This window comes from Aethalodelphis obliquidens, unplaced genomic scaffold (genome assembly GCF_003676395.1).
Source record: "Aethalodelphis obliquidens isolate GAN/ISIS:26980383/991018 unplaced genomic scaffold, ASM367639v1 scaffold2, whole genome shotgun sequence".
NCBI classification, from domain to species: domain Eukaryota; kingdom Metazoa; phylum Chordata; class Mammalia; order Artiodactyla; family Delphinidae; genus Aethalodelphis; species Aethalodelphis obliquidens.
The window spans coordinates 26,625,406-26,638,282 of record NW_020837946.1 but is presented as its reverse complement, the minus strand read 5'-3'; the positions used below and the strand labels follow the sequence as shown (position 1 = coordinate 26,638,282).

At 38.0% G+C, this 12,877-nt stretch overlaps 1 protein-coding gene across 2 annotated transcripts in view; it reads left to right on the top strand.

The window, feature by feature from the left end:
- UNC80 (unc-80 subunit of NALCN channel complex) overlaps positions 1-8,036 on the top strand; it is a 237,999-nt gene extending 229,963 nt beyond the window's left edge. Inside the window, exons 61-64 of one of the 2 annotated variants that reach the window (XM_027122575.1) lie at positions 4,019-4,100; positions 5,054-5,165; positions 6,170-6,369; positions 7,643-8,036. In XM_027122575.1, the coding sequence (XP_026978376.1) occupies positions 4,019-4,100; positions 5,054-5,165; positions 6,170-6,369; positions 7,643-7,909 (661 nt within the window). In that variant the 3' untranslated portion in view covers positions 7,910-8,036. The remainder of the gene's footprint in view (positions 1-4,018; positions 4,101-5,053; positions 5,166-6,169; positions 6,370-7,642) is intronic. The other variant, XM_027122582.1, reaches the window with a different exon arrangement.
- Positions 8,037-12,877: the final 4,841 nt, after the last annotated feature.

The following is a 12,877-nucleotide window of genomic DNA, read 5'->3' as shown; positions in this document are numbered from 1 at the left end:
GGTTTGGACACGTTAGAACATTTTGAAAGGCAGGAACTGACAACCAAATATAGCTTAAAAAAAAAGATTACAACGCTATTTGATTCTGTAAGGGTGATCTTAATTGCAGTGGAAAATAAGAATGTGGCTCAAGTTTGAACAAGATATACAGTCTGGGTGAAACAAAATAAAAATAACCTATCCATCTCATGATCATCCACATTTTCAAAGTATGCAAACTTGGCAAGTGCTCCCAAATTACAAAGAAAAGATGAAAACAAACTTTTTATGTAGCTGAGAATTAATAGCTAAGAAAATGTGTGTTGTGATACCCAGAGAAGTGTACTTTGCCAATGCTAAATCAGTTCTTATAGGATAACTGAGATCCAGATTGTTCCCCCTTTTTATCTGATTCTAGTCTCTAATCTCTAAATTCTGTGGCATTTAAAATGTATCTTCCTAGGGCTTCCCTGGTGGCGCAGTGGTTGAGAGTCCGCCTGCCGATGCAGGGGACACGGGTTCGTGCCCCGGTCCGGGAAGATCCCACATGCCGCGGAGCGGCTGGGCCCGTGAGCCATGGCCGCTGAGCCTGCGCGTCCGGAGCCTGTGCTCCGCAGCGGGAGAGGCCACAACAGTGAGAGGCCCACGTACCGCAAAAAAAATTAAAAATAATATATATATATTTTCTTGGATGTTGTGGAGGCTACGTAAATTTTAAACAATAATCTTTTACTGGGAAAGGGAAGAGGAGGATTTTGTCCACTGTTTATGTCTCTGTCCTCTATAAATGCTTTATGGCTCCTTCAGTGCTGGCTTTATGCATTCCCATCACAAGGCAAGCACTCAGGGAAAATGGCTACGCTGTGTGCTTTGTACTCCCCCTACAGATTTCTCTAACCATATTAAAATCGAAACTAAAAGTACAGATAAAAGCAATGAAAATACAAATTCATTTTCTCTATACTAGTCTCACCCAGTACTTCTACTTAAAATTTTTATTTATGAAATCTATTTCTAGATTGAAATACACTTTTTTGTACTTTGAGATGAGTGATATAAATTTTTGTTGTATTACTGAATGGCCCTTTGTTCCCCTGTCCTTTAAGAAATACCACTAGTTATATATTCCATTAGGAGATACATATGTGTTTATACACTCCAATCCAAGTCTTCATGCTGAAAGAAAAGAGGTCATTTGTGCCAGAATTGTCTTCTAACGTTGTCTAAATTTCCCTAGCTTGTAAATTACTTCCTTGCATTTTGAGGAAGGTGTTTTTGGTTTTTGCAGAAGGTTGAGTCACATCAGTTCTGCCAAGACCCAAGTATATTTACTTCTCTAAAATCCAGATCGTTTGCCATAGTAATGTTGTTTAGTGACTCAAAAATACAAAGGATGATTTTAACTTCCATTTAGAAAGTTTTATTTGCTTTTATACTTATGGTTTTGCCTTTTTATTTGGCAAAACACTGGAAATCAGCCATTCTCAAATTCCCAAGATTAAAATTTTTAGGGAATCAGTTTTCCCCAGAGAGATGCTTCAGGCAAACACCATGGTCTTCTGGTTGATGTTACATTGCACACCTGATGGTCCACACATCACAAATCCTACATGTGACGGAAATACTACATGACATGGGGAGAAAGTAAATTGAGACCACTTTTTATATGCAACTCTAATTTGATATAGACCGGAACTTACTTCTTCTGCATAAGTAACTTCAGTTATTAATTTCTCTGTCTGTTTATTATTAACATATCCTCTTCATGCAGTTAAGCCAGACTTTGATGTTCCAAATATAAACATGTTAGCATCACATTCTCAGGGAGAATATATATATATATATATTAACTGAGCTGTATTTCCAAGGACACATCCTATAATTTAATCATTTATATGTGCATTCCATTGATGAAATACTATATCATTTACATAGAACAGCTAATTACTAAAGCTATAAACTTGATCCATTTCTTAGATATAAGCCTCTCTATCCATAGAGAAAATTTTGATGCTTTTGATCCTCCCTTGGAATAATCATGATGAAATTACCATTGTTTTGACATTTAACACTCCCTGAGCAACGTGTATTTCTTTTCTTGCACCATTTTTTCCCTCACAATCTCAGATTACTGAATAAAATGAGACAAGCGGACTGCCTCTATTTCATTTTCTCTGCCCAAATATTTTTAAGACATTTTATTACCTACTTCCTTCTAGTGGTCTAGAAGCAATAAATTCATTACAAGTGTAAAACCAGGAAGCATACTATGTTACATCACTTTTCATATTCAAATCATTTTACATCAACTAACTTCTTTTCTCTACCTTAATGGGAGGTAGGTGGTAAGTATTAACCTCCCTTTACGGCCAAGGGAACTGAGGTAACATTTAGATGTCAATGAAGAATCCATTCCAGTGAAAGCTTTGCTTGGTATTTGGGAGAAACTTGTTTCTACTTTTGTGCCTATGGTAATTGAATACTCTTTCCAATTTAAGACACGTTAAAATGTATAATTAATCAGGAGATGTCATTTCAAACATGCCAGCAACTTAGTCTGGATTGCTTCTCAGAATTTATTGCACTGTTCCTTTGGGGTAATTTTCCATCTTCATAGAAAGATCATCTATGGTACAAGGCCATATATGTATAAAAAAATAATGTACGTTAATCTTTTGAACTTGATATTCAGGAGAACAAGAAAGTTTAAAAAAACGTCTGTTTTTAAAACTCTTTATGGAATTTTGTATTGTGTATCCCAAATGGTCTAATTACAATATAATTACATGCTTATTTCAGAAGAACTATGATAAACTCCATTTGGGAATCATTGATTCTCTTCTAGTGGAAATATGAGTAAGACTTTTAAAAAATGACACGTGACTGTGTCAACCATGTGATGATTAACTAGTTGTTAATAAAACAGGGGAAACGTCTGATTGTCCATCCTGCCACCTGCATGGAGACTGTATTTAGGTAGCTCATTTTTTTTAAATAGCAATGAATGCATACAGTCTTCTCGTGGACAGTTGCTGACGCTGCATTCCTCTGTGGAATATTTTACTGTCAAAACTCTTTGCAGATGACTCTCCTTTTGCAAAGGCAAAGCAGAAATTAATTACCCATTAACCAAATAATCACATTGGCATCATCTACAGGATTACAGTGTTCTCTGGGGCACGATACATTTCTTTTTTTTCACCTCCACTCCCATTATACATTCCTATTATACACGCATGCAGAATGAAAAATGATCATGCGTCCATGACAGTGTTTTCAGCTTCACCCAACACTAAAATAGGAACCACTGCCAGCAGTCATTTTTGCATATATAAAAGACACACACACAGTAAATTTGGGGGGAGCAGGTTGTTGCTTTTGTAAATTGTGTATTATGTTTGGGTGCAGCTGTTCGATATTAAACTTCTAAGTTGTAATGACAGCTTAATTACTTTGCCAGCCTTTTAAATCTAAAATCATTTTTACAAGACATTTAATTGTCTATCTATGCGACTGTTCGTTTACTCAGTCAGAGAGACTTCAGGCTGCAAACATGTGTTGAATGTGACCCTTCACCCAAATGGATTCTGTGTCTGATGTGTTTGATATTCGTTCATCTTATTTTCATTTAAATTGAAAAATTTTAAAAGGTGTTCCCATCCACGTGATAGAGTTGTACATGTTTGTTCGTCACCACCTTTCTCCTTACCCTTGAAAAAAAAATTGAGATTAGCGTACAACATCTTAAGCCTTTTGGTGGCTTCCAAACCAGGGGTGTGACGTTTTGCTGAATGATAGATCCGGCCTCAGTGATTGAAAACAGAATCTCAATTTTGGCAGCTTGGGGCTACAAGGCCTCGTCTTCCCTCCTAAACCTTTGAAAACTCCCATCCCGGGGATTCTTTCCCAACCTTCCTTCAAAGATAACGGTATCTTTGAAGTGACTCGTATCCTGTAAGTGATTTTGACTCACACCCACCAGACAGTGGTCTTGGGTGCTTGCGCCAGGGCACACTAACACTGCTGATGCTCTCAACAGGGTGGCAAGTGTGCAGAGTGAACCTGGCCAGCAGAACCTCCACACTCAGCAGCCGCTGGGGAGGAAGAGGGGTCTGAGGCAGGTAAGCAGACCCTGGAAGGGCAGGAGAGTCATCCTGCAAAATGCAAGGTCTACTCAGTTTTTAATGCCCATGTATGTTAAGATTATATTTTTACCTTCTCCCCACCTGAAATGAGCAGTACAGAACAACTTTAAAGCATGGTAAGTGCTTGGGCAAGCGGAGAGTTTGGGGCTTCTTCTATTTTTAGCTCCGAATCTTCTTATTAGCAAAGCTGATCACTTGGTAAAATAAGTGGGCCTATATTTTTATTTGCTCCCTATCCAGAAACCTTTGCCAGCCAAACTACTGACAATGGAAGTTCGTTAGAAGGTTGATTTAAGGCCTGTTTCTGTAGGGAGGCAGAGACAGCCATCCTTTCTTCCTCGTTTCAAGATTAATGATTCAATTTAAAACTGAAATCGAAGGAAAGATCATCTTTATACATTTCCCTAGGTGGGGTTCCTTTACGTTACTGTCTAAATAAAAATCCAAATGAGGCTTTGCGCTGTTTCTTTGATGGGAGCGTCCCAGCACTGATTTGGAGACCAGACATTTTCCCAGTGCCTGGGGTGTTTTTCATCAACCTCCCCTTGAGAGTTAGCATATGGTCAGCTACAGCTTTTAGATGAGCAAAGGCTGATTGGTAAGCAATCGTTGTTAGTTTTGTATCCTTAAAGTCACTGATATTCTCACTGTGACTATTGCAAATTATGTTAATGTTCTTAGGATATATAAAGGAGTCATAATCGTAAGATAGAAGTGGCTAAGGGGATGCCAGAATCAAACGCGTACTTGTATTTAAATATGCAGAAAGAAGTTTATTTTATTGGCTATGAATGTTAAGGAACAACCATAAGACTCCACAGAGACCCACCAAGAAGGGAACAAACCATAGTCAGAATCCTCTGAGCTCAGTCTTTCCTCCCAGGCAGTTAGACCCTTCTTGCTAGCTTTCTTCTGCCTGTTCTCTTTAGCTAAGACGTCCTCTACTATCACGTCAGAAGACTCAGACTGAACCCAGAAACCGCCACGGGGCTCGGCTGTCAACCACCCGCAGGAGCATTCAGCCTAAAACGAAGCCATCTGGTGAGGCCTCCTGTGTCCCTTCTGGCTACACATTGACACATTGCCCTGCCACACAGCCAGGAAGGCCTGCAGAGACTGAGCTCATGCAGATAAGCACACCTTTGGGGAGCCACCAGGAAAAGGGACGAAATTTCCCAGGAAACTTGAGTGCCTTTTTTTCGCTCACCTTTCCCAATTCCATCCCTCCCCCTCATGCACCTAGGAAATGGAACAGTCCAAGGTAAACCACAAATGCTATGAAATTTGTTGATAGAAGGTTGTGTTCATTTACCCAAGCCAGGAACTGGGTTTGTCATATGTCTTACTGAAGACAAAGAAATGATGAATAATAGGGACCTTTAAATCTTGTTGGCAGCTGTTATAGCAATGACCAAGTTCACTTAATGATCTGTGCCAATTTTGTTTTTATGTAAAAACTATTTATGTGAAAAGGCTATTAAAAAATTTTTTTTAATAAATTAATTTTTTTATTTATACTATTTATTTTGGGCTGTATTGGGTCTTCGTTGCTGCACACAGGCTTTCTCTAGTTGCGGCGAGCGGGGGCTACTCTTCCTTGCGGTGCGCGGGCTTCTCATTGCAGTGGCTCCTCTTGTTGCGGAGCACGGGCCCTAGGCGTGTGGGCTTCAGTAGTTGTGGCACGCGGGCTCAGTAGTTGTGGCGCATGGGCTTAGTTGCTCCACGGCATGTGGGATCTTCCCGGACCAGGGCTCGAACCCATGTCCCCTACGTTGGCAGGCGGATTCTTGACCGCTGCGCCACCAGGGAAGTCCCTGAAAAGGCTATTTTATGCAATAATGATTTTTATACCCAAGTCCTAGTCTTTGTAAGAAGGTGAAATCAATACATATACATAATAGTCTAATCTGCTCTCATTTACTGATAAACCAGCAATGTCTTTACCAAGAAAAGTCAAGTCAGGAGACACTTGTTAAAACGAATTATTAAGCACTGCCAACCTACTTTCCTCCTATTCTATTTACTGCTCTACTTCTGACCTACAGCGGATCAGAAACGATCTGTGACCTTCATTGAGGCTCAGGCAGAGCCAGCCGGTGCCCCAACAGACATGCTTCCTGCCACAGGCCAGCCACAGGGCTGCGGCCCAGCCCCATCCAGGAAACCAGACGGAATGGACAAACCAGTGCTCACGTCTTCCCCCGCCATTGTTGTTGCTGACCTTCACAGCCTGTCTCCCAAGCAGGTGAGGGCACTGGAGAAACAGGCAAGTCTTGCTCCTTGCATACTTCTGTCTGGGAACCATTGGGATATGCAGATGTAATCCATATAACTTAAGTCTGGGTCTGTAATGTTTTGTTAGACAGACACTGGTCCTGTCATCATGAAAAAAAAAAAAAAACTGTAAAGTATATGGCCAAGAATACATCTACTTAAGAAGGCATAAGAGAAATCTTCATACTCTTTGTTATGAAAACCCTAAGAAGAAATATTTCATAGTTAAAATAACCATTGAAATCCAGTATATGATACATGATTGACAGTTCAATTCAAAAAATATATATAAATAAAGTTACCAATTTAGATGAAACCTTTAAATATAGAACCTTCTGAATCCTGTGGGAGGAACTTTTGTTTTGATCTTTTTCGTCGTTGTTTTGATCTTTTTCGTCGTTGTTTGATATTTTCTTGTTGTTTTAATTTTTTCCCTGCTTTTTTTTTTTAATTTATTTATCTTATTTATTTTTGGTTGTGTTGGGTCTTTTGTTGCTGTGTGGGCTTTCCCTAGTTGCGGTGAGCGGGGGCTACTCTTCATTGCGGTGTGCGGGTTTCTCATTGCGGTGGCTTCTCTTGTTGTGGAGCATGGGCTCTAGGCGTGCATGGGCTTCAGTAGTTGTGGCACACAGGTTCAGTAGTTGTGGTTCATAGGCTCTAGAGAGCAGGCTCAGTAGTTGTGGCACACGGGTTTAGTTGCTCCGCGGCATGTGGGATCTTTCTGGACCAGGGCTCGAACCCATGTTCCCTGCGTTGGCAGGCGGATTCTTAACCACTGCGCCACCAGAGAAGTCCCTTTTTCCCTGCTTTTGATTTTTATCATTAAATTCCCATGGGTCCCACGTTCTTCTCCTGTGGTGTTTAAAGAAAGCTAAGGGGCAATATACTATATATGTTTGTAAAGTCTTTAATGGTTAAAAAGCAGAAACTAACACACCATTGTAAAGCAATTATACTCCAATGAAGATGTAAAAGCAAAAAGCATTGTAATACCATTGTCTCATTTTTATCCTCACAGTCTACAGGATAAGTGGGGCAAAATATTATGCTCATGCAACAGGTTAGAAAACTGAGGCTTAGAAAGTTGGAAGGGCCTATCTGAGGTCTCACGTATACCAAAGGCTAAGACTGGGTCCACCCTTGGGATTCCTTGTCCAGTTACAGCTGTACAACAAACATTCTTTGATCCTTTTCCCTAGTACACATCCTACCTTTCCATGATGTTATGATCCTTTTGGTCACAGGGTGAAAGCCTCCCAGCTGAAGAAGGAGAAAAGGAGGAGGACACAGAAATACAAGGTGCTACAGCACATAGCCCCCTCTCTACTCAACTCTCAGACCCTGATGACTTCACAGGCCTTGAGACATCCATCCTCCTACAGCATGGAGACACTGTCCTTCACATCAGTGAGGAAAATGGCATGGAGAACCCCCTCCTGTCCAGTCAGTTCCCTTTTACTCCCACTGAGCTAGGGGAGACTGAGGTAGACCTAGATGAGTCTCATGTTTAATTCTGTACCTTTTAAGAGTTGTAGGTGTAGACAAGATGTGGAAGGGATCACTTTGCTAAAAGTTGAAAACGTGCTTGGAAAAGATGAAAACATAGCACTTTACACTCAATGGGTAGCACAAATCCCAGTGGATTTTGCTGTCGATGTGCATATTGTTTCATAAACATCTTTTAAAAGTCAATGGCCAAGATGGTTTGGTTGTGTGAAGACCATAAAATCTAGGGAGGAATAAAGGGAAAAAGCCATTTCACTGCACATTGTTTATGATTCAAGAAGCCTTGAGCAGTTGAAAATGTGTACTGTTACAGAGCTGCTTACCTAGGAATATTAACAAATAATGTGTTCTAAAAAGAGAAAGCAATTTTTTGAGGTTACATTATACATCTCATGCAAATGTTTATTTTTCTAATTTCAAAATCATTAAATCAGGTGGCTGTACAAGTAGCAATTTATATAAAAGTAATCAATAAGGAAAATATTAGTTTGGGGAAACTTGATAGCAAATAAGCCTGCAGCCATTTTTTTTTTTTTTGATCAACAATACAGCCATTTAGAAGAAGAAAAAATACTATTTTTAGAGCTGTGGATTTTTCAATATTTATTTTTTAACTGTCCTTTTCATTGCATATTGTAAATCAAAATGCTAATGCCATAAGATCATTCCATTTCATAACACATTAGAGAATATTCTAGAAATTATCAGACATAATTCTGAACTAAGAAGAACCTAAATAGCCTATACTATAATAAAAATTAAATGTAAATATAATAGCTAGAAAGAGATGGTATTCCTACGTCTAGTCCTGACTACATCAATGCCAAGATTGGGAGATTTTGGGAAATGTGATTAACTTTCCCTTACAGTGTCCTGTGCCTGCCCTTGATGGCATATTTTCAGATATTATATTAAGGTTAGTGTTGTTAGAATTGGTTCGATGAAATAACTCTTTCTCAATGTTAACAATATTCATGTCCTTTAGATATTAAGTTTATGGTTCTCTATAGACAGAGCTTGTATATTTTACTTTAACTTGAAGTTCAGTTACTTGAAGAAAAGTATAAAACTTGGCTTGTGAGGCTATATCTAGTGTGTTATTGATCCTATAGCAGGGCTTGGCGTCATGTAGTTCAAGATTAAATTTCAAAACTTTAACAGTTTACATTACAAAACTGTTACATAACTTCTAAGTGTATAAAAACTCATATATATATATATATATATTATATATATATATATATATATATGTAAATTGGTATGGTGGTGAGGGGGTGTGTGTGTTTTCTAGTCCTCAAGCTAAAGTTTAGACTGTGATTACACTGCAATGAATTTGGAACCCATTCTGTACGCTTAAACTTTGACTACATTGGCTATAATATGGTATATGTATATATAAAGGAGACCTACTAAACCCACCCAAATCACAAAGGAAACTTATTTTTCTCTTAGAATTGCTTATTAAACAGGCATTGTTTTTAATGTGATATATACTTTCAAATATAATTTGGGGTTTTGGTCTCATTCACTAATAGAATGAAAGATATCTGTGAGTTAAAGTACAAAACTAAAAATCTCAAATCTAAAACTTCAGAAAGCAGAGGTGGTAAATGGCCTCATCTATGTTTTACAATATTTTCAGGACACTTACACTTAATGCTGAATTCTCAAATGCAGAAATATACATATATAAGTGGTTTTATGATTCTTTCTAAGCTGATATATTTCGCCTGTTAAAAATTATGCTGCTCCCTTAGTGTTAGAGGCCTTATGTTTGGTAATTACAAGTGTCTGTGCTATATGAGTCTCTATGTATGTGCGTGTTTTGTTCCAGTTTCTTGATTCTTGACTCAAATTCTCTATGTATAATCGTATCAAATATTTAAAAAGTAAAAGGGTCAAAGAAGATTGTTAAATATCTGACCAGAATCCTATATACCTTTATATATATATTTAAAAAGTATTGGGATGTTTTGAACATGACTATGCTGGCCTGTCTGCCTTTTACCCTGATTCCTTCACTCTAGTGTTATGGAAGTCTACTGGAAACTTTTTCAATAAGCTAAGCAATGTTGTACCTTGCAAAAAAGCCTCCACTCTGACAAACAGGGCCTTATAGAGTGGGAATGTTTTCATACTGGGACTACGGAGATTTTGCAGATGTGTACATCTGTTCCATTTAAGGTGCCCTTAAATGTGTTGAATGTAATGTGTTAAATGTTTATGTGTAATTGATAAAATATCTATATGTATGTGCATAAGATTGTCACAAGATGTATTCTCAGGAATACTGTTACCTGGAGTTTGAAGGAATAATTATTTATAAAAACAAAAAAAAGTCGAGCAAGATTAGAAAAAGTTCAAGATAAGTAACAATATTTTGTAATTCAAAATATTATTGAGTATATGACTAAAAGTTAATTATTACATATGATAAATATAGTATTGGTAATAGATCATTTATTAAGCTATGATTCTTAATATTTATCTTGTTCAGAGGAAAATTAAAACAGACACCTACTTCCCATGTATAAAAAATTGGTCTCAACCAAGAGGTTGCTTCTTCTGAAATTAACTTTTGAGAGACCTTAGAATAAGCATGTATCATCCACAATAGTGGGTGTAGATTTACTCAGATTCAATTAAAGCAGTTCAAATTCTGGATACAGCATTTTATACAGCAAAACATTTTACTTTCATTTTTCAGTGTTTGCTGCTTTCTGTAATTCTATTAGATAAGTTGTTTTTTTTCCAAAAAGGAAACTGAGTTGTTGAGTGCATTGGGGCAAGGCACTGAGAACTACGGTGTCAAAAGGCATAAATGGGCATAGCAATGCTGGAGGAAAAAAAAAATCTGTGGCATTTCGGGGTCTGACTAGGGCCTGTTGAGTAGGCTGGAAGTAACTGATTTGCTATTTCAAGCCTCCAAGAGTACCTTAGGCAGGATGATATCTCCTCCTTCTTTAGTTATCTGTCCCTCTAGTCAATGAGAAACATTCTCCAGTCTGCTGTCCAGCCCTGAGAGTATCTGAGACAGGAATAGAGTGTATATAGGGACCTACAAGGAAGAAAGGGTCATAAATAGAATGACAGTCCAAAATAGAAATTAAATATCCTTCCTCAAGTTGTACATGAGACTAATAGTCTCCGGAATTTGCTGCTATCACACCGAGTCATGCTGTTGCCCTGTGACCTCACACTTCCAATTCCACGGCCTTGTCTTGGCAGTGAATAGAAAGTCCCACCTCCTCATTTACTTCAGTGGGTCCTAACTGCAGCATTTCAGAAACAAAGTTTGGTTTGACACTCAGGAGAATAAAAACAAGTTTAGGGCAGAATGTATCTGGAAAAACTTAAGACAAATTTTCTTATGTTATTTTAGGATCATTTAGGATTACAGATCAATGTACCTCCATATTTTTCAAAAGTCACTGTGACTGCAGGATGAAAATCCTTTATTAGCCATTTTATAGGTAAAAACAAAAGATTGACTACACAGCCAACGTCCCTCAGATGACTATAAAGTTTGTTATGAATACTGAATGACCAAAGAGCATGGAAAAAATGCATATGAATAAATACTGAAATGTTTATGAAAGATATTTATGAAAGATAAGACTTCTGTGTTTGAATATGCACATATAATAAAATAAATCTAAAAACATTTAAGATGCCTGATTGAGTTTTGTTTCTCATTTTTCAACATAGGGAATAGGTTAACTCATTCAGGAAAGTGTTCATTTTAGATCCCTGGGGTGTGCTTTTGTTTTGGATCCCTGGAGCTCGCCTTGATATCTCTCCTCAACATAGTCCGGCCTGAGGTCACCCTTCAATTGGACACCTCCAATTCCTTCCTCCTATTCCAAATGAGCTCCATTCTACTCATGCTTTCCATCCCTAACTTTCAAAATAAAGCAGAATGGGCATATTGGGAGACAAGTTCCCCAGTGTGACTTCTCTGCCCAGGTATGACCATCTGGAATGACTGGTAGATTTTCCGGGAGGAATGTTAAGGGCCAGGTTATGCACTGAATGTGGCCAGAACCACTATGGGATACACGTTTACCACCAGTTCTTTTATACAAAGTGCTCTATCCTTACCCTCTAAGTTATGTCCTTGCTAAATCCTTTTTTTTTTTTTCTTTCCTCTCCCATGAATTTGTTACCTGAAAAACTGTGTTCCCCTCTTGGTGGGAGTCGAGCCAAAAGACACAACCAAGCCAAAGATCAGGAGAAGGACCTATTACTTGCAGCAAGAAAGGAGAACACGGGGGATCTCTCCCAAAGCAGTGTCTTCCCAACAGCAAAATTGGGTAAGTTTTATGCTAAGGGTACATGCGTATTGATGAAGGGGCTTGGGCTGTGGACAGAGTCCAAGATTTAGTGGATTGAAGTTATGAGGGTCAGAAAAGGTCAACATATCCTCTCTTAAGTTCCTGTTGATCTGGTGGTTGAGGCTTTAGGCTAATCATTTCCATTGAAAAGAACTGGTTGAATTTACAACTGATACACTATCTTCGCTATTGTTACTTCTCTTGCCTGATAACAGGCATTTGTTTCTGCATTCTTTGTCCCCTTAAGATCATTAATTACTACACAAAAGAATCTGAAAAAGAATGCATATATGTATACATACACCCGAATATATAACTATATATATATATATATATAACTGAATCACTTTGCTGTACACCAGGAAGTAACACAACATTGTAAGTCAACTATCCTTCAAAAAAAAAAAAAGACCTTTAGGACAAAATCACTTTCTTCTTTCCTTAACAAAGACATCTCCATAGCTTATACCTTTTCTTACCCCAATACATAGTGTATTTCTATTATTATATCTGGTACCTTTAACCACATATATTACTTAGAATTCTCAATCCTTTGAAATTTTAATTTTTAAATGAAAATAAAGAAGTGAATATTGATCATTGTGAACTGTAAAAAAAAAAAATTAATTACTGAGACCT